The sequence below is a fragment of the Cydia strobilella genome, chromosome 5 (genome assembly GCF_947568885.1).
Source record: "Cydia strobilella chromosome 5, ilCydStro3.1, whole genome shotgun sequence".
Taxonomy (NCBI): Eukaryota; Metazoa; Arthropoda; class Insecta; order Lepidoptera; family Tortricidae; genus Cydia; species Cydia strobilella.
In genome coordinates, this window is record NC_086045.1 from 17,168,777 (window position 1) to 17,196,776 (window position 28,000).

The 28,000-nt window shown below is 37.0% G+C and overlaps 2 protein-coding genes across 3 annotated transcripts in view; one reads left to right on the forward strand and one right to left on the reverse strand.

Annotated features, from left to right (window-relative positions):
- LOC134741530 (uncharacterized oxidoreductase YrbE-like) overlaps positions 1-28,000 on the reverse strand; it is a 445,968-nt gene that overhangs the window by 357,291 nt on the left and 60,677 nt on the right. The gene's annotated exons all lie outside the window — the stretch shown is intronic.
- On the forward strand, positions 19-28,000 carry LOC134741495 (uncharacterized). 2 transcript variants are annotated; one of them, XM_063674289.1, is made up of 4 exons: positions 19-502; positions 19,718-22,757; positions 22,934-22,987; positions 27,858-28,000. In XM_063674289.1, the coding sequence occupies exons 1-4, from the start codon at positions 488-490 to the stop codon at positions 27,893-27,895; spliced, it is 3,147 nt and encodes a 1,048-aa protein (XP_063530359.1). In that variant the 5' UTR covers positions 19-487; the 3' UTR covers positions 27,896-28,000. The 2 variants fall into 2 exon arrangements, with proteins under 2 accessions (XP_063530359.1, XP_063530358.1); XM_063674288.1 differs by having other exon boundaries at positions 22,934-23,019; positions 27,858-27,998.

Here is a 28,000-nt window from a genome sequence, read left to right on the forward strand (position 1 = left end):
TATCAGAATTACTTATCTTGACTGATTCTGACATAGTCACTGCGATTCCGATTGTTAAGCCAATACCGATTGAGGATCGTCGCCGGGGATCGATGGGCTTAGAATTCCAATTATCGGTGGTGGAAGCAGTTGAAATGGGTCAGCAGGTATCGGCCGCCCCCGCCCCATCGCCGTGCGCGCTTCGTTACCACACTCATTCTGTTTTTGCCCACCTTTCGACTCGCGCGCAGCCTCTGTCATTGTTCGTGAACGAGCATTTCTCTCACGTGGGAACGATTGACTCTTTTGTGCTTTACCCGCTATTCCCCGGCCGCTATACGACCGACCGCACGTAATGAGATGACTTTATAAGTGTAATTGTGATCAGGATAAACTGTTTTGTGAAAATATGGCCAAGTTGAGGTGATGCCGGGTTTCCTAGTGAAAGTTGAGTGATGATAGAACAAACAGAGTGATTGGGATCCTTCCTCTTAGATAAGCGGATACCATGGCGGTCGCACCGGTGAGTTATGTTTCCTGTTCACTTTATAACTTTTTGACAATTTTAACGAGACCTATATCGCTGAGCCCCGTGATGATGCAGATGAGTATGGAAATGAAGCTTTTAATTATTTTATTACAAAAAAGATTGAGCCTTGATGCTCGAGGGAGATACATATGTACTTATTAAATGCATTTTTTAAGCAATAAAACGATTTAAGTGGGGTGTTATTATGGTGCTTTACAAGGTTTACATCTATCTTTTCAGTCTGGCCTAGTGGGTCATCCTAGTTGATGGTCCTGGGTTCGAATCCCGGTAAGGGCATTTATTTGTGTGATGAACACAAATATTTGTTCCTGAGTCATGGGTGGTTTCTATGTATATTATATACTAGCGACGCGCCCCGACTTCGCACGGGTGCAATGCTGATATTATACATATAAACTTTCCTCTTGAATCACTCTATTTAAAAAAACCGCATCAAAATCCGTCGCGTAGTTTTTAAGATCTAAGCATACTATGTAGTGAAGTATGTATTTATTTATCTATATAAGTATGTATATCGTCGCCTAGCACTCGTAGTACAAGCTTTGCTTAGTTTGGGGCTAGGTTGATCTACAGATCAATACATGAGAGTCCCCTAATATTTATTTATTTATCTGTATTAAAATGTACCTACTTAATAAATTGTAGTCTACGACGAGGGAGAGAAACAGACTGAATTTTTGGGACATATAACTCCCTAAGCAAGAACGGTAGCCATGATATGTAATCAGTTACTTAATTACTAAGTGTATAGGTAATGTAGGTATAAGAAGTCCATTTTGTTAAAAGTTGAAATTTTCGGTGAACCTAAACCGGCAACATCGATGCGATTGACACTTATTTGGGCAATGATTGTAGACCTTTTGACTGCATTGACCTACTCGACAAACACTACGAAGTTTTTTATTTTTTATTGAAAATTTAACAAGAATTATAACATGGTCACGGAATATCAGAATTCATTCCGTGACCAATGTGACTATAGAAATTCAGGCTCTGAATTTCTACAAAAAATCAGCTCATGTGTAATGTGTCTTACACTTGTAAAATTGTAACTTGTAGCCATTACAAAACCAGGGGACCGATTTTTGAATTTCGAGCGCTCGATTTCGTCGAGTTTGTGGGTAACGGCGAATTGATAATTTTGTAATACGAGCAATAGATGTTGGGAATCTAGTGGTATTTACCACTAGTCTTTAATTCTATTAGTAGAATTGAAATGCATTAGTGGAGATATATTGGAGGGAAAATGATGAAATCAAGCGCTCGAAATTCAAAAATCGGCCCCCAGGTATCACATACGTCATATTATGAATTACTTAAAACCTGTTGTCGTTTCCTAAACCTACTTCGTAATTTCGTATACATTGAATTCGACAGCGGCTGACTAGAGAAGCTTACAGTTGGCTTATCGCTTTTTGTTTTACATATTTTATAGTGTGATCTGTGGTCTCAATAACGAAATAGAATTTGAGATATTGTGCTCGCATTTAATAGGGAATATTACGCGAAACTCTGCATAAGTGGCACCTGCCACTACCACTATCTGAGGGTCTATCGCGAAACAAGAAAATCGAAATTTCGTTATCTAACATCTCTGTCACTCTTGCATATTCGAAAGATAAACCTGTAGGTCCTCTGTAAACAAACCGCCTTGATGCATCAATGTCATATTTTATTATGTCTAAAAACTTGTCAAAAACCTGTTAAAGGCACAGTATGTATAAGTTACTCTATGGCTTACTAAAAAGGCTAGTGCTGCACTCTGGTCGCTGAACATTCCAGTAATACCCCCTATTGTTAGGTACTTAATGACTTTGGACATTTTCTGAATTAATTGATTTATTTTAATAAAAATCTAATTCAACATTTAGTAAACGATTCGATTTATTTCAATTAACTTTAAATCATGCGTTACAGCAGTCACAATCAAGAGCTTTTAAATGCCGTAAAAAGATTTATTATTGTATTGATTCGTTTAACAATTATTTGTTAGGTATTTTGCTTCTCTTTATAATTGAGTCACTCAAAAAGTTCCCAAAAAGTTTTTGTAAGAAATGTAAATGACAGGAGCCCGAGGCGTAAAAAGCGATAATGCATTTTTGTAAACGACAGTGTTCACTGCTTTCCTAACGAGCCACTTCCTAATGTAAACATTTTCAACCCTTTTTTTGTCGACAACGAGGTTTCTAAAAGCCTGATAAAAACTACCTTAAAAGTTGATAGTTGTCGGAAACGTAACTTTAAATGGTATATGTAATAAAACATTAGTGCTACTCACGTTCGATCCATAAACTCGTTAAAAGTTTGGTAACAGGTAGTAGGTTATCGGTAGGATTGACGTAACCGATGAATCGAAGCTTTGAATATGTATTAACCATTAACATAGATTAATTCGTTAGATTTTAAACTGTTTAGAGTCTAGGTTTTTAACAGCAAAAAACATTAAATCGAGGAATCTTAAAGTAATCGTCATGTAATCATACGAGTGAAACTTAAGAAAAACGTTTGTCGTGGATGACTCACGACCGGCTCTGAGTGACATCGAGTACACTCGAAGAAAGTGTTAACATACAGTGAAATACAGTGTCCTATCAAAATGCTATATCATTGGTAAACATTATGCTGTAACTAAAAGCCGATACCTAGTCACCAGATTCATATGCAGGATTGCAGACTTCGAGTCAAAATCAATATATATAGGTGGTCTGAATGCAGCAGCAATGCTGCTCAGCAACGCGGATGCAGTGATGCTGGTGCATTGTGAATCCGAACGTAACCTGCCCGTAAAGGTCGCTCTCACTTAACGCATGCTATTTCGTACATCGGAAAAAAAGCAGGCAAGAAATATAGGTAAGAGTAAACATTCCTATCTGCTTTCCGGCGCGACTGTCCACTCGAGCAAACAAATGATGGGGCAAACGTGCTTGAGGCTTTGTGATTTGTAAGCTCAAACTATTTTATAAAGCACACGATCGATATGTCAAATGAAGGTTTGAAAAATAAATCAGTATTGCTTAAATTAATAAATTATCAATGACAAAACTGGCTTGAGTGTGTAAACAAACATTATACCATGAATGTGTGTATAATCAATCAAATGTATGATAGAATAAAAATAAGAATAAGATACCTTATTAACATTTTAACAACGTCCTGTGGCCCCACACAAGGCTATGAGAAATGAGTGATTTACTTTACTGAAACCAGACTTAGCATTAAAGGCATACCTACCAAACTCTACCGTCTAAAAAGTTATTGAACGTGGTAAAGATACGAATTTTGGGTTTAGCGCGATAAACCTATTATAATTAATTTATCTTTACAAATTAATTACTAAAATTAATCTACAAGGTAATTAATAAGTCCACACCAAAGACGGATTTAAGTTGATGAAATTTGGTAGGTATATACTTACCTAATTAGTACGCCTGGATATGGTAATGGTACTCATTTTATTAAGCGTTAGAAAATTTCAGGTCTTAAGGAAGTGAAATGGGGAGTAATTATGTATTTGAATGCTACTTATGCTTTTATTTAGAAAAATATTTAATAATATGAGATATCAAGGTATTTTGTGGTGTAACGCTATAATTGATCGGCCTGGCACACATTTTTTAAATAAGAATGATTTATTTCATGAACACTTATATAAATGGTTACTTATCACAAGAGATTTATTTCTCGAGTTCTCGAGGCTTTGAGCTTTTTTTTCCATCTCGACAGAGGACCAATTTCTCGAGATTTCTCGACTCGAGAATACTCGAGCAGAAACCCTATCTGTAGACTATGTATTTAATCAAAATTAAATTTAAAAACGACATGAACAAGGAGCGTACTTTTGACGTGTTTTCTTAGGCCTATTTTCCGAGTAATATGAGGAATTCTGCAAAACCAGAACAACAATGTTTATTAGGTTTTATTGTAAGCTTATCACTTATAAATAAACTTTACAACTGTATATATGAATAATTAAAAATCGCTACCTATTTCCTTTTATTCCGTGAAAACTCTGGTAACAGAACTTAGTAACCGACGAGGCATTGAAGTCGCCCGATGAAACTACATTTTCCTAATTTGTTTGCCATCATTTATTTAACTTATATTGGCGAGAATTATCCGTTTTCCAATAAATTTATCTTTTCCGTTATTAAAAAAAAAAAACTATCATATTGTTTTTCTGTATATGTATATGTAGGTACTTCCTTTTGTATTTAAATTAAAGGCGTCAAGCACTGGAACACTTCGTTCAGCTACGCAAATTGCGCTAACACTATACTTTACTATACGCACTTTCCATTTCGGTGCGCTCAGCGTTTACCCGCTTTATCATGTTACGATGCATTTTTTCAAGGGTTCCGGCTTTTTGGCAGACAAGTGTTGCACAAACACTTTGTTGTTTATTAGTTTATGCATATGAGGATTACGTCTACAATAAATATACAAAATATCCACTGCATTTCCGAATTTTTGTTATCTACCTAGTTTCCGAAACGAAATGAGCTGAGACGAAAAAGACATTAAATACGCAATTAGGATGTGTATTAGTAATGTGCTTGCCTGTTATACGTTAGTTTATGAGTAGTTTTACGCATGTTATAAGAGCGAGAAATTATACGCTTGCAAATCGCTCCTCACGAATGTGCCAAAACAGTATAAAACAAAATGGACGGAAACAATAATATTAAAAACATGTCCTCGAAACGGAAGTAACGGAACACAGTTTTATAGCAATTGTATTTATTTTAGGGAAGATACGTGGCGTGCCACGAGTTTTCTTATTCTAATTCTCCATTATATTTACTATCTAATACAAACAAACTCAAGGGCCACATATACTATACGTTTTAAATCATCAAACTTATGCATGATAAGATTGATAAGGGTCTCCTCAGATATATCGACGCACAATCGACAAAAGCCGATATGAAAATGCCGACAGGCGCCGCGCCGGCCGATGCGACTTGCGAGCCGAGCCGAACGACGACTTCTTAAGTTCTTAGCTCTTATTGCGCAGACATAAAGCTTTTTCCTATCGGCTTTTTCCGATTGTGCGTCGATATTCTTGGGAGAGCCTAAATTCGCAGTTCTGAGAAATAGTTAAAAAATAAACGCATTTTAAGTACATCACCGTGTTATACTCGTATGCGTATCTCAAGGGGTTTTTCTTTGGAGTACAATCATAGGTATTACAATGTGACTTACAAATTGTGATTAAAGTAGTTACTACTTAGAGCAAGGTAGTGATAGAACGATATTAGGAAAAAATCTATTTGTGGACTGTTTTTAATAGGTTGTGAAGTATCATCAGTATTCATAGTATTTGGTTGGAATATTAATTTACTCATTATAATAGAAATAAAACTTTATACTTATTGATTATGATTTCTTATAATAAATAGTAGGAATATATATCTATTTAAATAAATATTAAATAACTATATTTTATTATGATTCAGTAATGTTAATTAACTAATAAGGTAACAATTTGTGCAAAAGTTATTTGATAGATACCTACTTCCATAAGTAGATTAGGTGTAAAATAAACCAACACTACCAACAGACTTGGATTTATTTTCTATGTGTTACGTTTGCGATAAGTATAATAGTTTTTAGATATAACCGATTGATACGAGTACCTATATTCCATTTAATTGACGAATTTTGGTTCTCGTCTTCTGGTGCTCCACTTAGACTATTACACTTACCGAACAGTTATCTACCGATGATAAAACATGTCCACTCTGCTCTGTGGCTTGACTAAGTAACGACTATGCATAAATTAATTTCAAAGCGAATTGCCATGTCACAGTCAATCCACGTATCATGGCTCAGATGCAATCTCCATAGCTAAATAATGCAATGGGCAAATTATCCATATCTCGTGTCACATTCCGTTAAGGTCAGCCAAGTGCTCGGAGCATTGTTCGTCATCGTCGCTGGGAACCTAGCTCGTCGCTAACCTCGTGAAAGCGCATTTTCCCAACCAGTAATATCGTAGTAGAGAACGACTTAATGCTAAACTGTTTAAAAAATATCGCATTCCCACGAACAACATGCGTCTCTCGATTGTCGTAAAAACGTTAGGTCATACTTTGCAATGGCGATAATTAAAGTAATTATTACTGCATGTTTATGTGCGTGAATAATTAGTCATTAAGATTCTTAAACGATGGAAATCGTGAGTGTTAAGTGGTTGTTTATAATATTTATAAATATTACCGCGTCACTTCAAAAAGTCACAGGACATAAGTCCGTCTATCGAATTGCTTCCTCGATTACGGCGCTTGTCGTAACTCAATGTAATATGGAACTTAAAAACAAAGTGCGGAAACGCGCGTTCATCTGTGGCACGCGCATGCGCGGGCGAGCAACAACCGGCTAATCGTTATACAATTAGCGAACTGCAACGTCCGTGACATACCTGCATCGTTTCTTTTAAACAGCTCTGCTTGCAATTTTATTTAAGAAAATCAATAACATGATGTAATTATTATAAGCATGATATTATAATTATTATTTAATCACGGACAAAGGCCACGTGCACAAACACGTGCAAGTAGATATTTGTATAAACAAACACTGTTGGCGACAAACCCGCCGCCGCATCAAATTAACTCCCCAAGCAACAGCGATGACGTCCACCTTCACGTCACCGGACCGGTTAGCCGGCGACGGGCCCGCGGGCCGGTCCGCGGGGGGACGTCAGATTCGAAACAACGGCTCGCGGAACGACACATGTCGCGTCGCGTTAAAATTAATCTTGTAACTTGCAAATAAATTTAGTGTTTACAGTCCACTAGTATCATTTCACTCAGCAGTCTAGATCTCCAAGGTTCAACATACGAATTAGGCACTAGACGCAACATATGGTCCTTCGAGCCGGAGCGAGTCTCCAATTAAGACCCAACGTTTAAGATAGCCTTACGTTTCGCATTGACATCTCGTTACCAAAAGTAGTCACTAAAAGACACATTCTTTCAGTCATAGCTCAAATTTTTGACCCTCTAGGATTAGTAACGCCTTGCATAGTACAGGCGAAAATACTTATGCAGAAACTTTGGGTAAACCAGTGTTCTTGGGATGATCCGCTTACAGGAGACATACTTACATCCTGGGAGTACTTCGTCAAATCTCTGCCTTTTCTTAACAACGTTCATATACCTCGCTGGGCCTTGTGTGATACTCCTACGGCTGTTGATTTCCACGTCTTCACTGATGCGTCGGAGAAGGCATACGGAGCTTGCCTGTACGTCCGCTCCGTGGCCGGGGATGGCTCAGTGAGTGTTCACCTACTGGCTTCTAAAAGTAAAGTCGCGCCGATTAAAGCTACAACTATTCCTCGTCTTGAGCTTTGTGGGGCCTTATTAGGCGCAAGGTTGTGCACAAAGGTTCTTGAATCACTTACCCGGAAATCAGACCATTGCGTATTTTGGTGTGACTCGATGATAGTCATGGGTTGGCTATCAACATCTCCTTGTTCATTACGGCCTTTTGTCAAAAACCGGATATCAGAGATCCAGGAAAGCTCCAAAGCCGCTTCTTGGCGCTACGTACCTTCAAAGGAGAATCCTGCAGATCTGGTATCTCGAGGTTTAGGTGCCGACCTCATAATGAACTCTTCCTTGTGGTGGTCGGGGCCATCATTCTTGAAGCAGAACATGGCCTATTGGCCGTCTGCCCCAAGGTCTGGTAACCAGTCTCTACTGCCAGAGATGTTACCGGCTAAAGCATTTGTCGCATGTCCCCCCCCCCCCTGATAACTCTTGCAACCCAATAGAACATTTAATTAAAAACAAATCATCATATTCAAAATTGCAACGGATAATAGCGTATATACTTAGATTCATCCACAATTGTATAAAAGAAAATACTATGACAACCGGTGGTCTTACGTTAGTTGAGCTAGAAAACTCTAAACACCTACTATATGTCATTTAATCCACAAGTACCTACGTCTTAGAATTACTCACAGAAAAACTAAACTCAAATCCAATGTAGTCGTTTATACAACCGTAATATAATGCAGAGCTTTACAGTCTAGTCTAGAACCGTGTTTAGGCCACGTAGCTTTCTCAGTGGCCTAAGTAAGGTACGAGATTGAGAAGCTTGATTATATCACTATTGTACAGTCGAGTTCATAAATATGTATACATTTCTTCACCTTAATCCATTGCAATAAAGTGAAAAAATGTATACATATTTATGAACTCGACTGTACACAATAATTTTTCTACTAAATATTAACCTAAAAAATTAAACAAAATTAGGCAAGTCTTGTATCGCAGTAGATAAAAGGATAGAACAAAAGACATCAACGAGCTTCTTTCTCATTAACAAGAAGCTCGTTGATATATTTTGTGTTATTTTTTGGTACTGTCCTCTTGACCGCGGCGGCGCAGCGAGACGTAATTGGTCAAATTAATTAAAGCATTTGGTAAGGAAGTCATTATAGTTGAGTTGGGTTGGGAGCCCATAGTGGAAAGTCGACGGGTAGAAATAAACTTTTAAAGTACCTAAGTTTAAAAGAGATTCCTGTGGCATAATACCGTAGATGCTGGCAGCATTAATTACCCGGCTGCTGTATGGTGAGATATCCGTTGAACAAGGAAAATGACCAACTCTTCGGTCATTAAGTATAGCAATTCATTATCATTATAATCATTCATCAATTACAAATATTCTATATGCATTTCAATCATTAAATATATAATTATTCATCATTTATATATTGAAATACCTCATCATCATTCATTCATGAAAATTTGAATAGGTATCTCATCTTCCATCTCCATACTGTTTTCACTCGTGTTTATGTAATTCATAATTTACTTATCCCTTAATTTCAAATCCTATACCTAATTGTTATTGTTGTTGAACAGGTTTCTTTAAAAAAACGGATGCGATTGCAATTAGCGATGACTTTTAAGTCTTTTAACGGTTAAATGTTTAATGCTGCAGCTTTCAATGGCTTAATTGATTTGAAAGCTGCTCAAAAAGTAGTCCCATATTCATCCTTTATTTTAATGATTACGCATTATTAGTTGATTACACAATATTCGAATGTTAATAGTTGTTCATTATATTGTCTCTTAACTTTCCGTTTTGTTACGGCGTGAATGAATTACTGTAATAATCGTAATGTTTGTAATTCTCGTAACTCGTGAAGTTACGTACGACGAAATATTAGTCGCTGTCGTGGACCTTTCACCCTGACATAATTTGAAAATCACCCATTCATATGACGTTAATGTGCTCCCATTTACTTTCGACGCCATGAACACATAAGTTTTCCCATCATGTCATTTGGGAATATCGACGAATTTATCAAGTTATACAAAGTTCACAGGAACCTCCGTATTGCGTCTGCAGTAGGGCTAAGATGGTCGGTTTTTTATCATCTGTCATCATGCCTGTCACGTTCTAACAAGTAAGTAAGTGCGAAAGTGACGCATGACATGACAAGTGATAAAAATGCGACCATGATACCGCCGCAGTGCAGTCACTGTCACATAAGATGTCACTCTCAATTTCATTATTAAATTATTGCCTTTCTGTCTCGATTAGAATGTTCAACCCTTCAGTCCGTGACTCATTTAATCTAGGAGTGATATCGCCCGTTTCCCGCTGCGGCAATGCTGCAGCAGTTACGCTGTATTGCAGTTGCAAAAGAATGTAACGTTATGAAAAGTTATAGGTAGGTAAGTTGTTAAATGTGAAAGCTTCAGTTTACCTGATTTAAAAAACCGGCCAAGTGCGAGTCGGACTCACGCACCGAGGGTTCCATACTTTTTTAGTATTTGTTGTTATAGCGGCAACAGAAGTACATAATCTGTGAAAATTTCAACTGCCTAGCTATCACGGTTCATGAGATACAGCCTGGTGACAGACAGACGGACAGACGGACATTCTATTCTATTCTAAAAAAATACCGATGGATCGAAATTCATACTTAATCTACAATTACACATATTAACCTACAATAGCACACATAAACCACGCCTTGCATCGCATGTTTGCATCTTCGCATACTTTTATTCATTTAAGTTTTTTTAAAATTAAATCAAAGTTGTCCGAATCGGCATCAATATATCAAATGTCAGATCGACATGCAATAGGCCGACTTGTTGATTAGAAAAATGAACAGGTATTCACATATCAACGCAACGCCCAGTTCCAGTAAGGGACACCCACTGCGAGACACAAGCGTGGAATTCACTTTCAATCTCATGGGAATGACTTCACAACACTGTAATCAACTTTTAATATATTGTATCGCTATTATCTCAAGTGTAGAGTCGAAACTGGTCAAGTGTAAACTTTGTTTTTATTTCGTGACTATTTTTATAACAATTTGTCCACGACTATCCTGTGCTCGTTCCAATGTTTTGGTGGCAAGTGAGAACTTGGCTTATTTTTATATTTATGGGATACTGTATAAGTTATGCTTTTTTAAATTAACTTCAAGAATGAAATATAGACCTATTAATTACGTATATAATTTATTTATTTGATTACAAATGAATTCACGAGCTAAATAAATTAATGCTAGATAATTATGTACCTACCTATAGGTATCGGTCAAATCAGTACCGTAAAATGGGGTGAGTAGGGTTCGCGGGGAGAATTGGGTTATGAATGGGGAGAGAAGGGGTGAAAGGGGGGTGAGATGGGATTTTAAGGCTACTGCTACAAAAATAAGGATTCCAATTTAAAATGGAGCTATAATAATACTCATAATAAAAAAAAACGATCCAACAATCTTCCAACATCACCTTTGTATGAACTCCCATCTCATCACAATTACGAGGGACTACGGGGTGACGTATCGCATGTCGGACATCATATTATTATTTTTCACGTCAGTACCATAATACAAACTGTACCTAAAATAAACAACTTAGATTCGGCATGAAACGCCTTGCAAACTTTTCCAAACGCATCGTTAGAAATTGCTGAGCAAATAGAAAACAGATTATAATATTGAACACTTGTATAAATACATCATTTTTACTTTTAGATGCATATTATATTGTTAAACTACGAAATTTTAAGTAACCAAAACACCATTGTATGTACGTATGTACATTCGATTTGGCGTAACAAGTTCATTGTGTAGTAGTTAGGTAAGGTAGGTCTAGGTACCTACTGCGAATCAGTATTTGGTAAGTACGTTCAATGCGCACGGCACGCATTGTACAAGTTTAGTGGACAGTACCTACTAATATAGGGATGAGATGATATGTTCTCCACATATGTACTTAAATATTCCTAATCTTGTTTAAACTATATGTATGTACCTATTGTTGGGGATTGAGACTCCATCAGAATAACAGCTATGCAGTAAGTGCAGCTGTACCTATATACCTGCACATCTTACGCAGCGTACTACGCAGGCCAACAACACGCGAACGCGAAGCGCTGAATCAATCCTTTGATACTTATAGAAGTGTCCTACGTGGGCGATCTCGTTGCGAACGCGAACGCCGTGGGCCCTCCGCGCCGCGCCGCTTTGCTTAGCGTTCGCGAGTTGTTCGCTTACGTAAGACGCAGCTTACGAAGACGATAAATTTAATGTCATTGGACATAACCTCGCGTAAGCAATAAATAAACATTATGGATTCAGAACTCCTTTTTATTGCCCTCAAAGATAAACTAATAACTTAACGAGTCATATTTCATAGGTCCTAATTGTGTAAGTAGTGAAAATACATCGGTAGGATAGGATAATACATTTACTGATGTTCTTGTTTGCCTTTTCTGTTATGTAGTTTAGTATTCTTGCTACATCCTATGCAGCGTATCATATGAATTTAAAGCCCTTATGTGTTTGTATTCTGTTTTTGGCACGATTTTACTTTCTAGATACAAATTAGTAGATATGTCAACAACAAATTAGTAGGTAGTCAAAAGTAACTAAGTAGCTTCGATAATACGTTCAATACGAAGTCAAACTATTTTGATAAGTTAGACTTATCCAAATAGTTTTAGTTTGTATTGAACGTATCGAAGCTACAATAGCAGGTAAAGTGCAAAATAACCAGTGTTGCTGTTTATTATCTGTTTTTAATTATGTTGTTAATTATGTGTATGGTTCCAACTTTGTTGGTAGCTGTTCAAAATCGACGGCGATTCATCGGGATAGATATACCTAACCTATTCCAATTTACCTCCCGGTTTGGTAACTTAAACTAACTTGTTTACTTATACAGCATAAACATACAGTAAAGGTAGCAGTTTCTTTCATTATTGAACTCAAAATCTCAATACATCAGGCAAACAGGCTCAAGTTTAGTCTTAAGTTGTTATTGTATTATTTCTTTTTTTGTTATACTGAGTTGACGTTTATTGAATAAAATCTCAAATGCCATTAAATAGGTACATTAATGTGCACTCTTAGAAAGATTAATAGGCGGGACATTTTCGTCTGAGCTTGCTGTTTCAGTCACGAAGAGGCTTTCTCCGGACGTTCCCACCCCATTTGTCGTCGTAAAGCGATGAGCCTCCATTGTTTACTAACACTTCAATATCGCCTCTAAAGGACGTAATAAGCTTGTCATGAGCCCGATTGTTTTCTTTATCAGCCTTTGTCAAATTTCCGTATCGTGATGGGATGTTTGCGTAAGATAGAGCCAGGTTCAATATTTATTGTTTGTTCGTTTTAAGTATTACTCCATCGTTGTCAGCATTTTTATTGGGTAGTATAGGCGCTTAATATTCAGGGAATTTTAAAATGTATAAGTTGAATTTTTAGCATTTTATTGACCGAGCGTTAGCGAAGGTCTCTGTTTGAGCTTGGGCAAAAATGCTTTCGTATGTTCGGATGTTATCCTCTACAGGTCGTAACTCAACGGATTCTTGTGAAATCTTGTGAGCAGAGAGCACGTTCGACATGTTGCCTCTCTGTCGCACTTTTAAATTCGTACGTAAGTGTGACAGGGAGGCAACACATCGAACGTGGTTCGCGGTAGGCCTTCAGGTTAGATGAATATTTTTTTTCGATTCAGCTTATGGAAATTATTAAAAATTGCGGAGCCCTACTTGTTCAGTTTTAAGTTATGCTCCCGAGGTCTAAGGCTCACAGAACCACTACATAGTTTAGTTTAGTTTTAACATTTTTAAATGTTTCATTGACGTTATGAATATGCTGTTACTAGTTTCCTTTGGTATTCCGCTTCATTTCGTAATTATAGCGCTTTGTTATTTTGAAACAAACTACAAATCTCCGTCAATGCAAAATATAGTTTTTCAGATTTTAACTTTAACTACAGTTACCTATAGATATCGAATTATAAATATTAGAATCTTAGTATTTTATTGATCCTAATGCTTGATTCCCTTGACTTAATAACACTTGTAGGTAGGTAGGTATAGGACGAGCTTGATCTCTGCCCCTTTCTAGACAACTATCCTACCATCTCTCGTCGTTTTATGGTGCCACTGACCTTTACATCTAGCGAAGAAAATAAATATAATGTCGTGAAGTATAATGTTGTTTGTTGATGAATGCCATTCGAAATGCAGGTTTTTTTGGTGTTCATTATTATTTTACTTAGTGAAACATCACCTTTTACCTACCTACCTACATTACATTTTAAACAAAACTAGCTGAAGTAGGGTAAACTCGCATTATTTGGTGACGCGCCTAATTCGGTGATACAAGTTTTGAAGCGGTTGACTTCCGGTTCGAGCGCCATCTTGATAGTTAGCATCGTGATTAATTACTTTGTTTTTTGCTCATTAATATTGTTTAAAGTGTAATATCGATAGATTATTATACAGTAAACTAATGTGGTAGTGTGCAGTGAATGGAGAATTAATTTTGAAGCGCGTTTAACCACCATCTTGGAGTCAACGGCCGATAGTCCACGTGCTTCTTGTAAAGTCTAGCTATCGATTTACAAGAGCTTACAAATCACCGTACACTGTCTTGTACAACCGTACAATTTTTGTCGTTTTTAAATCTCTTAATACCTTGATACTGGCGAAATAGTCCCACTGGGCTGAAGCCATAATTATAAAAGAAGAAGAAGAAGTTTTGAAGCATGACACCCAGGAAAGCTAGTGAATTAGGGCCTTTTAAATGGGACCTCATGGCTTCACGGCTTCGGCGGTTTAGCCGTGAGGCTTGCTTGCTTCAAAACTTGTATCACCGAATTAGGCGTGTCACCAAATAATGCGAGTTTACCCTACCCGGCTTCGCTCAGGGAGTTGACGTGAGATTGTGTGGTAGTTGTAATGTAATGAAAGGATAAACTTTAAAATATAAGAGGTATAATTTTTTTGTTAAAACTATATTGTAACTACAATACCTACTTCTATTTACAATACTTATTTATTAATAACATTTCATTTCGTTGCAAGTATATGTATAAGCCCCCAGGTATATAGATATGTATAATATTTCGAATTTCCTACTCGAGAGCTTAAGCTAATACTTCACAATGACGGAGGCTAAATGGTAATCACATTCATGCGTGTACTATTGCAGACGCCACGAGTAATAGCGAGGTAAATTCAATGATCAAATTTCCGTACTTTCTCTTCGCAAATGAGTCGCTTAACATTTCCAAGGTTCATTCAGTGTTAATCAACATAGGTCATCATCTGATCGTTTATTGAATATGACCATTGTTTGTATCTCAATAGGTACGTTTTCTATATTCTCATGTTTTTTTTCTATTGACTATTGCAAAATCCATAGCCGCTGTACGTGTAGGTACAGACAAACAGGAAGAAATGTAGGTACCCCTAAGCATATTGGCAAGTTATAAACAAAAGAAGCTAGTAAATAAATGTCAATAGATTTGTAAAGATCACGATTGTCCACTGTCAAGATTGAAGTCACGATATGATGATGGTATGAATGCTCTGAACAAAACACGAAGTCATTTGACTTGATTGTTAATTCTCCAATAGCTAAAAAACGACCAAGTGCGAGTCGGACTCGCGCACGAAGGGTTCCGTACCATTACGCAAAAACGGCAAAAAAAATCATGTTTGTTGTATGGGAGCCCCACTTAAATATTTATTTTATTCTGTTTTTAGTATTTGTTGTTATAGCGGCAACAAAAATACATCATCTTTGAAAATTTCAACTGTCTAGCTATCACGGTTCATGAGATACAGCCTGGTGACAGACAGACGGACAGACGGACAGCGGAGTCTTAGTAATAGGGTCCCGTTTTTACCCTTTGGGTACGGAACCCTAAAAACGACCAGGTAGGTACAATACTTCAGTTCAGTTGTTGGCTGTGTATGGAAAGTTGATATTTATTTAATCGACAGCAATACGTACACCAGCAATAAATTTAATGCCTAGGACTGTTAGGCTCAGTATTATGGGACAATCTTACAATAATTGGCCTAGTAGTCCCACAATAAGGCAATAAGGCTTATGTTTGTGCTTTGCGAGTATTCCTATAGGGTACTACTAGTCAAATCAGTTTCTTTTTTTAACTGTCAAAACACTTTTGCTACTATGGATTTTATATGGAACACTAGCATGTGACGTCACGATCAAATTACCTACTCTTTATAGTTTTATACGGGTTTTAAAATAGAAATTGTGTCTAAAAATAACTGCTGTCTACGTTTCTCTATTAATAATGTAAAATAATTGATTTCGCACATCACCGATTAAGGGCTTTTTTTCCCTGCTAGGAGGGATCAAAGTGGCACTTTTCTTCCCTACTAGGAGGGATCAAAGTAACACTTTTCTCTTCTAGGACACTATTTTGAAAAAAAATTGCGCGTTATTTTTTAGCTTAAATCATATTTTTAAGCATTATAATTACCACGTGATGTGAAAAGCAATGTGTCACGTGGTAGCAAAATTATTTCCATTTTGGGCGTAACACACTTGAATCCCTCACTACGCTCGGGATTCTATTATAGAATCCTTCGCTTCGGTTAGGATTCAATTCTACGCCCTCGCCGTAAATATGTAATTTTGCTCCCTTGTGACACAATCTACTATTTCATCACACTCGCTCAGTAAATGTGGAATTGCACGCAGGCTTAGCGGGAACTATTGGAAAAGCGTTTTCCCTAGGGAGTCATGAAGTTTCTAGTATTATAATTAACAATTTTTTGTTTTATACTTCATTTTTTATCGCGTGTGATGAAAAACATTGTGTATAATTCGCTCCGGCAAGCAAGCCGTCGCGATTTAACTATACTCTTGTTTGCAATATTTAACTTACGCCCCATGTTGCAGAATGTACTATTAAGTCTATTAATAAATACAGTCAAACACCCTATTTCAAAATACACGTGGCATATGTCACCGCACAATAGCTACAAGCATAGAGTAACTTATACTAGAGCGGTACTGTCATAGTAAATTTTGTAACCCCAGTAAATTCACTGCCATCTGTCGACACACTTTGAAACTAAAAATGAAGATTTATAAAAATACGATAGAATGTATTTAAATATAGATAAATTATTTTTTTTATTTGCATTAAATATTTTTATGATTTTGACCCATGTTCTTTCACTGATATGCGTTAAAATTGTTAAATAACAAACGAAACCGTCAACGCCATCTATACGACTGTAGGCCAAAACTAGTAGCGCCCTCTGAACGAGAATCAAATTTTCTTGATTTTCGAGGCACGTTTTTTCCTTAGACTGTATCCATCTATTACGGAGTTATATCTATCTTTGCTACAAGTTTTAAGGAAAGCTAATATTGCTCTGTTATCTACGGTCTACCTGTATGGTTTTACTTAGCAACGTTTTAGAATTTCTTGTTATACAGGGTGTCCATAGCCATTGGACAAAGCCGAAATGTACATACGCATTAGGGCATTTCGAATCAGTATACTAATTTCTGTCTTTTTATTCCGTAGACTAAAATGACATTTTATGTGGTACTAAGAAATGTCATCTCATACACATGAAACGTCATTTTAGTCTACGGAATAAAAAAACAGACTTTTAAGTATCATAACAGCCGGTGTAGCGGTTACGAAGAAATTAACAAATTACGATTTTTTACTTTGGAGCAGCCTGTATGTGTTAATAGCTCCTGAGGTAATAAATAGTATGAAACCTTCTTAGACCTCATTGATTATCTTTTTTATTTATGACATTAATAATATTCTGTCTTTTGACAGATGTCATCATTGCCGCACATTTTCGAACAAGTTGTCAAAAGCACTGCCAATGATTAAGGCGGTTCCCTGAGCCAGAAGGCGAAAAATCTCCTTATATGATCCTGTTTTTCTAAGAGGCGTTGATATGCGTAGACGTGGAAAAAATATATGTAGTTCTTGACTATATTATCTTTAATATCATAGCTTCCGATACACGAATTATGACACTTCGCTCGATACAATTAATTCCCAAAGTAACCTCTAACTCGGACTTTTAATCCAACTTTACTCGGTTATTTATTATGTGATACTATAAACAAAAAAAGAAGAAAAAAGAATCTTAACTTAAATAATAATTTCATAGCTTTCGAATTTCGATATTGTAGGATAACGTTTTTAAAATAAATAAAAATCGACAAAATTCGATCAAAATTGACACTTGGCGCGCATGATCTTTCCCGTTCTTTCTTGCGAAATGTGACAGAGACAGCGGCAAACCGATGGAACGGCCTTAATACAGTATGTTTCTTTTTGTTGTCGATCATTGGAATTAATTTTTGTTTGATTTTTTTTTTATCTTTTGTTCTAATTAGAAAAATATTAACGTTAGAGCATTCCTGAGAAGTAACCCTAAGTGAGATTTTAGGCTTTGTCCAATGGCTAGGGTCACCTGTATTTGTATATTTAATTTAATAGTGTCCTACAAGCGTGCAGACGCGGTTGGCGGATTCTTCAGCAATCTTATCAATCCTTATCTCATTCGGAATCAATGCTAAGCTTAACCCAGTTTTCACTTTCGTGTTTTCGTCATGTGAGAAGGCGCCTTATGTTATGAGAGCATTGCGTTTTGTCAGGCAATTAAGTAAAAGTTCTCTATTTTAAGATCGTGGATCGTGTGAACTGTTGAAGGCTAATGTTCTGCGTAGTGGGATGACCTTTAGCGAAGAACACTTATCCAGAATTACTGTAATAACTTTTTTTGATAACAGAACTTTTTACAAGCATTGCTATTGTTGGAGCATGACCTGACGTCGATCTGAATCGATGTCATCTGACCGGAGGTGTAATTATGGAAATTATTCTTCCGCGACTCTGTGTGACTAATAGAATCAGCAAACAATTTCACTTTTCTTCACGTATTTATTTAAATGATGCACCCAGATGTAGTACTTACGTGGACAGACAGCAATTTCGAAACTCGGGCGCGGACGAGGCTTGAATGGGTCATAGCTGTTTGTCCCGCTGCCAAATCATGCGTATATTTATTCGTGTTGCAGGTTTTAATGGGTGTTTTGTTACGATCCAATACGATACATTTCGTAATCAAAATTTATATTTACGTGATGTATCTAGAACCAATGAAAACTGAAAGCTTTAGTATAAGCGGAGTTTAGAGCGGCAGTACAACATTTGACATACAAGACATATTTACCTACTTTTTTTAAATCATTGTGATTTAGTGGTAACGATTGGGATATTTTTGTCAGTCGTTCTCAGTGGTATCAGATGAAAAAAATACCAGTATGTTACCAGTGGTGGTAACCACTAGTTAATAACCAGGTAGTTTTCATCTCACTCATTAGCTCTCGGAAAAAAATTGAGCATGTGCATTTGCTATAGGAAAGCATTATGTAATAAACTGATTAAGACCATCGGTTCTTTTTTGTTCAAAGTTATAGTTGACGTTACTTTTGTAGTGATACGGAACCCTCGGTGCACGAGTAGGTACTACTCGCTCTTAATCGTTTTAAGGGTTACTTTTGTAACAGATCATGAGGGAATAAAGTATATAATTATATAAGATTGCTTACACATTTTCCTCTGTAAATAAATCTTGTTTAAAATTGAATTCAAAAAGGTAGCGTCTTCTGATTGTGTCCATTGGCGGCATATTATGAGAAAAGAGAAAAGTGCAAAGAATGGCAGCTCGTGGGACCGACTCCACAATGCCTCTGATATGTCACGCCTAGTGTTTCACTGTATTTTCTGAAAGTTGTCCGTGTCAATCGATGATGATAAAGAGGATGATAACTTCCCGCAGTTCATCATTGAATATCAAACTAAATGACAATATTTTTTTCTTTTGCAGATACTCCCGTTCATACTGCTAACTGTGGTCTCAAGAAGTAAATGCGAATCCTCGACTGGATACAATTACAACAGCGGGAACGGGGGAACATTTGGGGAGTTATTGAAGCCACCACCGCCGCCACTGTCTCAAATTAAACCGGTGCCGTTTCACGGAGGCGCCAGCAGATCGCAACGGCAGAATATTGACCCTGGGTATCATTACCAACCTCCACCGCCGCCTCCACCTCAGGCGCCAACTTCTGACTTCAAATTCCCGGCTCCTTTTTACAAACAATACAATTTTAATTTTGTACCTCCTCCTCAGCCTTTCACAACTCCGTCATCTTCACTATTCCAAAAATTCTCAGGTTGGTTATTCCCTTCTCAAGAAACAGAAGCAGTATCTGTGTATAATAACAATATAGCGCCTATAAAAAAAGATTGCAATCCCTGCAATCTAGTGCCATGGATTCCAGTAATAAGATACGATTTGGGAGGTAAAAGTTTGCAGCAAAGTTTGATACCGACTTATGGACCTCCGAGTCCCACCGCACAAAACGCGGTCCAATTTAGACCACGGCCGTTTTATTCACAAAATCAGGAAGTACCACATATGTCAACTGGGATACCGCATGCAAATTATGGTCCACCTTCTCTAGATAACAACAACGGCATCTTAAGCTCTACATATGGGCCACCGAGTCCAACTCATACGGTAGAAAATCCGACTAGCTCTACGTTTATACCAAGTCCATCATTTGGATCCAGTTCATCTTATAACTCAGTCAGTAATTCATATAATGTTCAAAGTTCGACTTACGGACAATCCAGTTTGTCATACAATATTCCTAGTTCTACATATGGGGTACCTAGTTCATCATATGGATTGCCAAGTTCAACTTATGGTCCACCTATTTCTACTTACTCTACACCTATGCCATTATATGATTCACCGAGGCCTTTAGCATCGACTTACTTACCTGTGACTCCCAGTTATGAGCCAGGAGTAATAAATAATGACCTACCTCAAGATAATCAAATAGATGTTATACAGAACACTCTTCCTTCCGAAGACTTACAATTACCAAAAGTTTCCGCTCCATTAGGGTTTAAAAATTCATACGGAGAGCCAATTCCAAGCACCTATGAAGCAGATATACCTTTCCTAGTATCGGCTACTGCAGCGGAGTCATCTAAAATAAGGACTGAAGTTTTACCTCTTGATGGGACTAAAGGATTAAATCCCAATCATTCATTAGCTCTGGCAAAACCAGCCCCATTTACTTTGAATAGAGGACGAAACATACATACGTTACAACCTGTTGCTTTACCGAACCTAAGCGTATCTCCATTACCACCAATATTTAATGCTCGACCGTTCCGGCCGCTACCTAACTTGCCCTTAAATCATGCCCTCGGAATAAAACAAGTGCAACCACCATCAAATAATGTTAATATACAACAAAGCTTGCCACTTGCCGAATACACTCATTCTATAGATTATCCTACATCTATAGTGCAATCTCCAGTTATCGACATCGATGTCGGAAAAATATCAAATCAATCGAAGGCTTACAGAAATATTCCTAATGGATTTATAGTAGATAGTTTTAGAGATATTTCTTCCCAAGCATCTGAAGATCACATTGAAGCTACAAAGTCAAATCAAGATTCTAGTTTTGAAAGTACTGGAGTTGAGGTTGGCAATGATTTATATGAGCCGAATATACCTTCTGATTTAAAATATAAATCTGGTAGTCACCCTTCTAACCACAAGAACTTTGCTGATTTAAGAGGAGTTAAGGACGAAGACGTTGATAAATATCGTACAGAGAGTAATCTGCAGAACATAGATTCACCATTGTTGTATCTAAAACCTGGAGCTCCGCATAAAGAGTATACTAACTTCGTGTTTTCTACAAGTGGTCCATTAAATGTAGACGATTATGAAATTTACGATGATATTTCTACAACAGTGGCACCAAAGCAATCGACTTTCTCTAGTAGCGCTTGGGATGAAAGTAGAACCGATTATAGTGATGCGTTTTCACAACCAACAGCAGCTCAGGAAGATTCAAATAAACCAAAAATTGTTCAAATTATCATACCATACACAACTGGGCAACAGAATAAGCAAACGAATGAACACGAACAGAGACAAGAGGAATGGATATCGACTCCTGAAGATGACTACCTAGCTAGGAAAGTGCCAACGAATACAGAAAATTATTACACTGCTGATTCTAGTACGGAGAGTTACACTACGCCTAGTACAACAACAGAGGAGGCATCTCACACAGAAAATGATAATTACGAATCAGAGAGATTGAATACCCATTCTATACTAAACGATTTGTATGATGTAAAAGAACCTCCCTTTGATATTATAAAACTTCAACAAAATATCGATGATTGGACCGAACAAGAGTTTTCTAAACGTTTTAAAACTCAATCTCAACGAACTCGTAATAACGGTAAATATGCTAAACAAATTCCAGACGAATATTTTACTACAATTAGTCCGGTTACTAATTCTGTGACGCCTAGCATATATAATTATGATTTTTATGATCACGAAGGATCAAGTAGCATACGGCATTCCGTAACTGAGGATGAAAGTTCAAATATAAAATCACACGAAGAGAATAATAATATAGATAGTACCAGATCTAAACTGACAGACAAAAATAAAGATGATTATGAAGATTTGCAAAAGCTTCACATCTATACCGCAGCGTCATCATTCCGATCTTCTACCACAACTCCTGCTCCATGGGAGACTATTCAAACTTCTATATCTCCACTCACAAAAGAAAAGGTGTACGTGGTTACATCAAAGCCATGGAGGGAATCTCAGAATACGACTATAAACTATTATGAACATATAGCATCTTTTGAGTCTAAGAAGACGAATTTAGATAACGAGGCATCTGCCTCGGATAATCTTCCTTTTCAATCTCCAAGATTCTCCAGCAGACCCAGCTTCACAACTGGCGAGAATATTGAATCCGTTAAATCCGATTCTTCGTATGGATTCTCTAGAAATTGGCATCAAAGAAGTAAGTCGTAGGACTAAGTCTTCCATCTTATTTTACTCTACACCAACTAAGAAAGCTACTTAATTATGGTTTATTGTTATTATATTTATTTTTCTACTTTCATATTTGTCTACTATAGGCAAATATCTGTTGTACAAACATATTTTTATTGTAACACACTTATTTTATTTTTTCAGTAAATGACTTGGAGAATGGGAAGAAGAATAACAATAGTACATCGTTTCCAGAAGGTTCTCAGAATATATCCACTAACAATAAAGAGGTTCTATTCTTACTAATTTACTAATTTTCAATCTAGGTATATATTTTCAAACTTACAGTATTTCAGTCAAAGATCGGTACTTAGTTTTTATTACTTTAATGAAGATCAATAATCAAACCAAACTTATGTTTGACAGCAAGTCACTAGTTTACTTAGCGCTACTTGCACCATCCTACTAACCCGGGCCGCCGGGGTTAAGCGGTTAAACCGTTAACCCAGTGTCAAATTGTACTCTCAACCATGGTAACTCCAGGTATAGCCGGTTAACCCCGGGTTAGTGGAATGGTGCAAGTGAGTGCCAGGCGCGGATCCAGCCCTCAAAAAAGGTTGTGGTCACAGCCACCCGAAAACCGAAAATCGGCCAAGTGCGACTCTAAGTTCGCTCATAAAGCAATTATGAGTCATGAATGACTTTTGAATTTGATTACCTATTTCCTTTTTCCTGCGCATCAGGACTTTGGCTTTGAATTAATTCAGAGCTGATTTCGTCCAATTAAATAGTCAGTTTTGATTAAATTCCAAATCAATTTCAATCAATCTTTTTTTTTGTTTCCTATACTAGCCACAGCTAGTAAACCAATAGGGCCATTCTTTGAGTAGAAATCTGGTTAGCAATATCAACCTCAGGTTTATGATAGTACGCCAAAAAGTTCTTTCCACTTTCGACAGCCATATTATGATAACGATTGCGTTGATGATGCAGCAATAACCCTCCTTCACCTAATAAGTTGTTAAAGGCTTTCAATGGTTCTTTCACAAGTCGTCCAGGGTTCGATCTACCGAAATCGGAGGCATATGGTAGGTGGAGGGTAGTGACAAATAAGGCACAATATTTGCAATAAAGTCCCTGATCTTTACGTGAAAGCACAAGCCAGTGGAATTTTTCAAGATGTGATTTTTGGACATGTTTTCTGTACATTCTTCCGTGTTTTTGCAGAACTTGGTACGGAAAATCATAGTTTGGTGGAGGCACCCAATGTTTTTCTAGTAGTACAGCTTTAGTAGCATCAGGTAATTCATGCATGTTGTTTATAGCAGAAATATAATTTCCGATATCTGAAGCAAATTCAGAGTTCAATGACAAGTCATTAATCCTAGTTGATGGCAATGACGCTGATGAAGTTGTTGCCTGATCAGAAATATAACACATATCTAAATCGTCATTCACTTCAGCCGGAGGACTCCCAATTTCACTACCAATACTCAATGCCCCAGCCTCAACCTCAGCTCTAGGTTTAAAAAAAAAATATGTGTTAATCTTTCGCGTTGAAGCAGTATCATGACTCCGCTTACGTCCACTTGTACCACTACCCTTTTTCTCCACACTACCTCTACCCTCATCACCCTGTAAAACAATGCAACCAAAACTCAAAACAACATGCACAAGCAAGCTTTTCGAAAATATTAAAAATTGGCGTGAGGTGGGAGAGGTCTTATTTTTAAATGTATTTTATATTAGGTCCAATCTTGGTTAGCTGTAGGACTGTAACTTAAAAAAAAAATAGGTAGGCAATTTAATTACCAACGTAAACTAAATCTATTTCCTGTTCTATGAAGTTTCAACCTTTCGTTGTGTATAATTAGCATAAGCAATTATGTGTAGGTATGACGCATAGATAAATAAATAAGCATAGAGTACTCCATATACCAGTTTCCTTACTTAATATATAGTATGGTAAAGTTTGAAAATTACTAATAATACATACGTATTATGAATCATTTTTAAACTCCCTTGATCCTAATACTTAGTAAACGTAGTTACGCTTAGCTGACTTATTTCCCTATAGTATGAGGTATTCCATTACTACTCAATCGACCACTAAATATGTAGGTAAATTATTTTATATTTGACTAGGTACATAAAGAATCTACCCAATTAAAATTTTTAAATCTAAATGTTCATTCGAGATAGCATGATATGCCCCATAAATATATACCTATTGCACAGCTGCGTGAGTAGTTGTAGGATTTAATTTTCAAGATATTTACTTAGTCATTGACTAGAAGACGCCAAAAAACCCCCTCAAGAAAACAAATCACACACAACACGAAATATCATAAGTACAAATAATAAATCGATAAACAATGTAGGTATTTAATATTTTATTGGATAATTTGTAACTTTGTTTTATTATAAAAGTAATATACATAGAGTAGCTTACTTACACGTCGAGAAACAATCAGAGCGATAAATTGCTCTGATTGTTTAGGTAAACCCTGGCCGAAATTAACAAAAAACAAAGTTAAAATAAAGTTACAAATGATATATAGAGTAGGGCATTGCATTAGAGCGGTAAAATAGCAATAATTTCATTAAAATAACTTACCATTGTGTCGAAACAACAATCACACTATCACAGCTATTTTACCCTGACTGACATTAACAAAAAACTTTTAAAGAATGGCGGCTTGCCTCGGAACTTTTGGCATTTTGGCGGGAATCTACATGTGCATGCATACAACTCAATACACTCTTGCTTTTAAATTAGTAGATCTGTCTATTGTCTATGGTCTGCGCGAGTGCGCGTTTCCAACCAGTAGTCATCTCTTTTTTTCTAATACATATTCATGCGGCAAAAAGAAACAGATAATATGTTGTCAAAAATGTGACAAAAAGTATCACCATTTTTGTCTATGGCTCTTTGCTGCGTTCCGAATCACGCACGATTCATTGTTTTTATTTTTTATTTTATGAAGGCCTATCGATCTCAATATACCGTGAAAGTGTAAAAAAGGTTGTGGGCATGCCCATCTTGCCCACAACGGTGGATCCGCGCCTGGTGAGTGCCCACTTGCACCATTCCACTAACCCGGGTTAACCGGTTAAACCTGGAGTTACTACCATGGATACCAGTACAATTTGACACTGTTTTAACGGTTTAACCACTTAACCCCGGGTTAGTGAGATGGTTAAGGACCGCTTGCTCAAGCCCACTAACTTGGGGTTAACCGATTTAACCTGGAGTTACCATGGTTACCACTACAATTTGACACTGGGTTAACAGTTTAACGGGTTAACCCCGGGTTAATAGGATGGTGTAAGTGGCCCTTAGTGTTATTATATTGCACTGATAATTTTAACTTACTATAAGTAGTCAATCAACATTGATATTTTACCTACTAGTTAAAAAAAACGATTCGTACAATAAAATTCCCTTGTACACATTGATATACAATCCTGGCGCATTTGTGAGTTTAGCACTGACTAATCATATCATAACATAACAACATAACATTTAGAGTCATATAGAAACTACTGGAGTAGGCAGGTTAAGGGTCGAAAAAAAACTCACCAAGTGGGTGTCGGACCAAGCATAATAAATACCACATAAATACGATACGAAATAAATAAAACCGGACAAGTGCGAGTCGGACTCGCGTTCAAAGGGTTCCGTACATCACGCAATTTTTAACACATTTCACCCAGCGAATGCATTTGCCCGTATTTGACTTTCTGTCGGTGCGGTAGCTATCTGCGCTTGTCTCGCCTCCGGGCTATAACCGCGAAAATGGAAGTCACTCTAATTACGCCTACATTGGAGTAAAAGAGAAAGATTCCCGCAATTTGCGAATTTCGGTTTTCGCAGTGCGTAGATGGTTTTTCTATGTTACTCCTGACATTCTTACTTCAAGTATTCATTAGTATGTAACCGTCGAGAAAACGCGGCGCAGAAACGCTAGTGAGCTAGCCCTTAGATTAGCCATAGTGCTGCGCATTGTTCGTATCCGCATCGATATGACATTTCATTGATGCGAGAATTCAAGACCATGATATGATATCTATATTTAAAAGTATGCACATGGCAACTTGTACCATTATTCTGTGTTCAAACACAATTAGTGCTCAAACACTAAACCTGCCTCAGCTCGGCCTTCAGACTCGCGCGTAGCCACGCCTCTTCGGGAAGTTTTGGGCCTTCGTCCCTAAGCGAATCTCGGCCTTCGGCTTTCTCAATAGCTGTCCTTATCACGTTTCACGTAAACCATTGCAGCTGTGTCCCTAAAACAGCCTAACATTATTTTCGTTCTAAGTCCGACTCATGCTTGATATGTAGATTTTAATAGGTTATCCTGCCATATTTAGGTAAAGAACTATTTTGTACATTTTTTTTCATAATTAGTTTAGCCAGTAGTTTCTGAGATAAAGAGGTGGGCGATGCTTATTTTTTGTCTATTTTCATGAATAACATAAAAAAATATTCGAGATCCTCATAATGAGCCTCATTTGATATAATTTGATTGATTTAGTTTGCAAAACTTTGTTTTTTAATTATCTCATTTACCCCCGTAAAAGTGCCTCAATTCCTAAAAGTGCCCCCTATCTTTAAATTTATTTGTTACGTTACATGTCCGTCTTCGGGTCACAGATTTACATATGTGTACCAAATTTTAACTTAATTGGTCTAATAGTTTCGGGGCTGTGACAGACGGACAGACAGACAGACGCACGAGTAATCCTATAAGGGTTCCGTTTTTTCCTTCTGAGGTACGGAACCTTAAAAACGCAACCCTTAAAACCACAAACCTAGAAACCACAGAAGCTAATGGCGTGTGTTCACGGCACGTACCTACGTATTTTTAGTAAGAAGAGATATTTTCTTTCTACTTACTTAAATATAGTCTAACGTTTTTAATATATGATACAAACTTCATTTAAATGTCAGTGCGAGTGCGACCTACTCGCTCGGCTGTATAAACATTAATATATGTACAGCTATTGTAGTCTGCTGCTACTAACTGAATGACTAAACAATGCTACTATTTAATTACTATCGTAAGAAAGAATAATGGATAGGTACATACGAGTATAGTATTTAATATTTTATTTTGTATTTCAGGATACACACCCCACTACAGTGACTGCAGAACCTCCTGAAAACGTCAGTAGTGAGAAAAGTGTAACAAATAAATCGAACGATCAGTGATTATGTTGTTACGCATAGTGTTAGTTTACAAATAAAAACCAAATGAATAAAAACGT

Excerpts from the sequence above, each read along its gene's own strand:
- LOC134741495 (XM_063674288.1), top strand. Across the intron at positions 22,758-22,933 it reads TAGAAATTGGCATCAAAGAA|TAAATGACTTGGAGAATGGG; the intron begins GTAAGTCGTAGG and ends TTATTTTTTCAG. Across the intron at positions 23,020-27,857 it reads TATCCACTAACAATAAAGAG|GATACACACCCCACTACAGT; the intron begins GTTCTATTCTTA and ends TTTGTATTTCAG.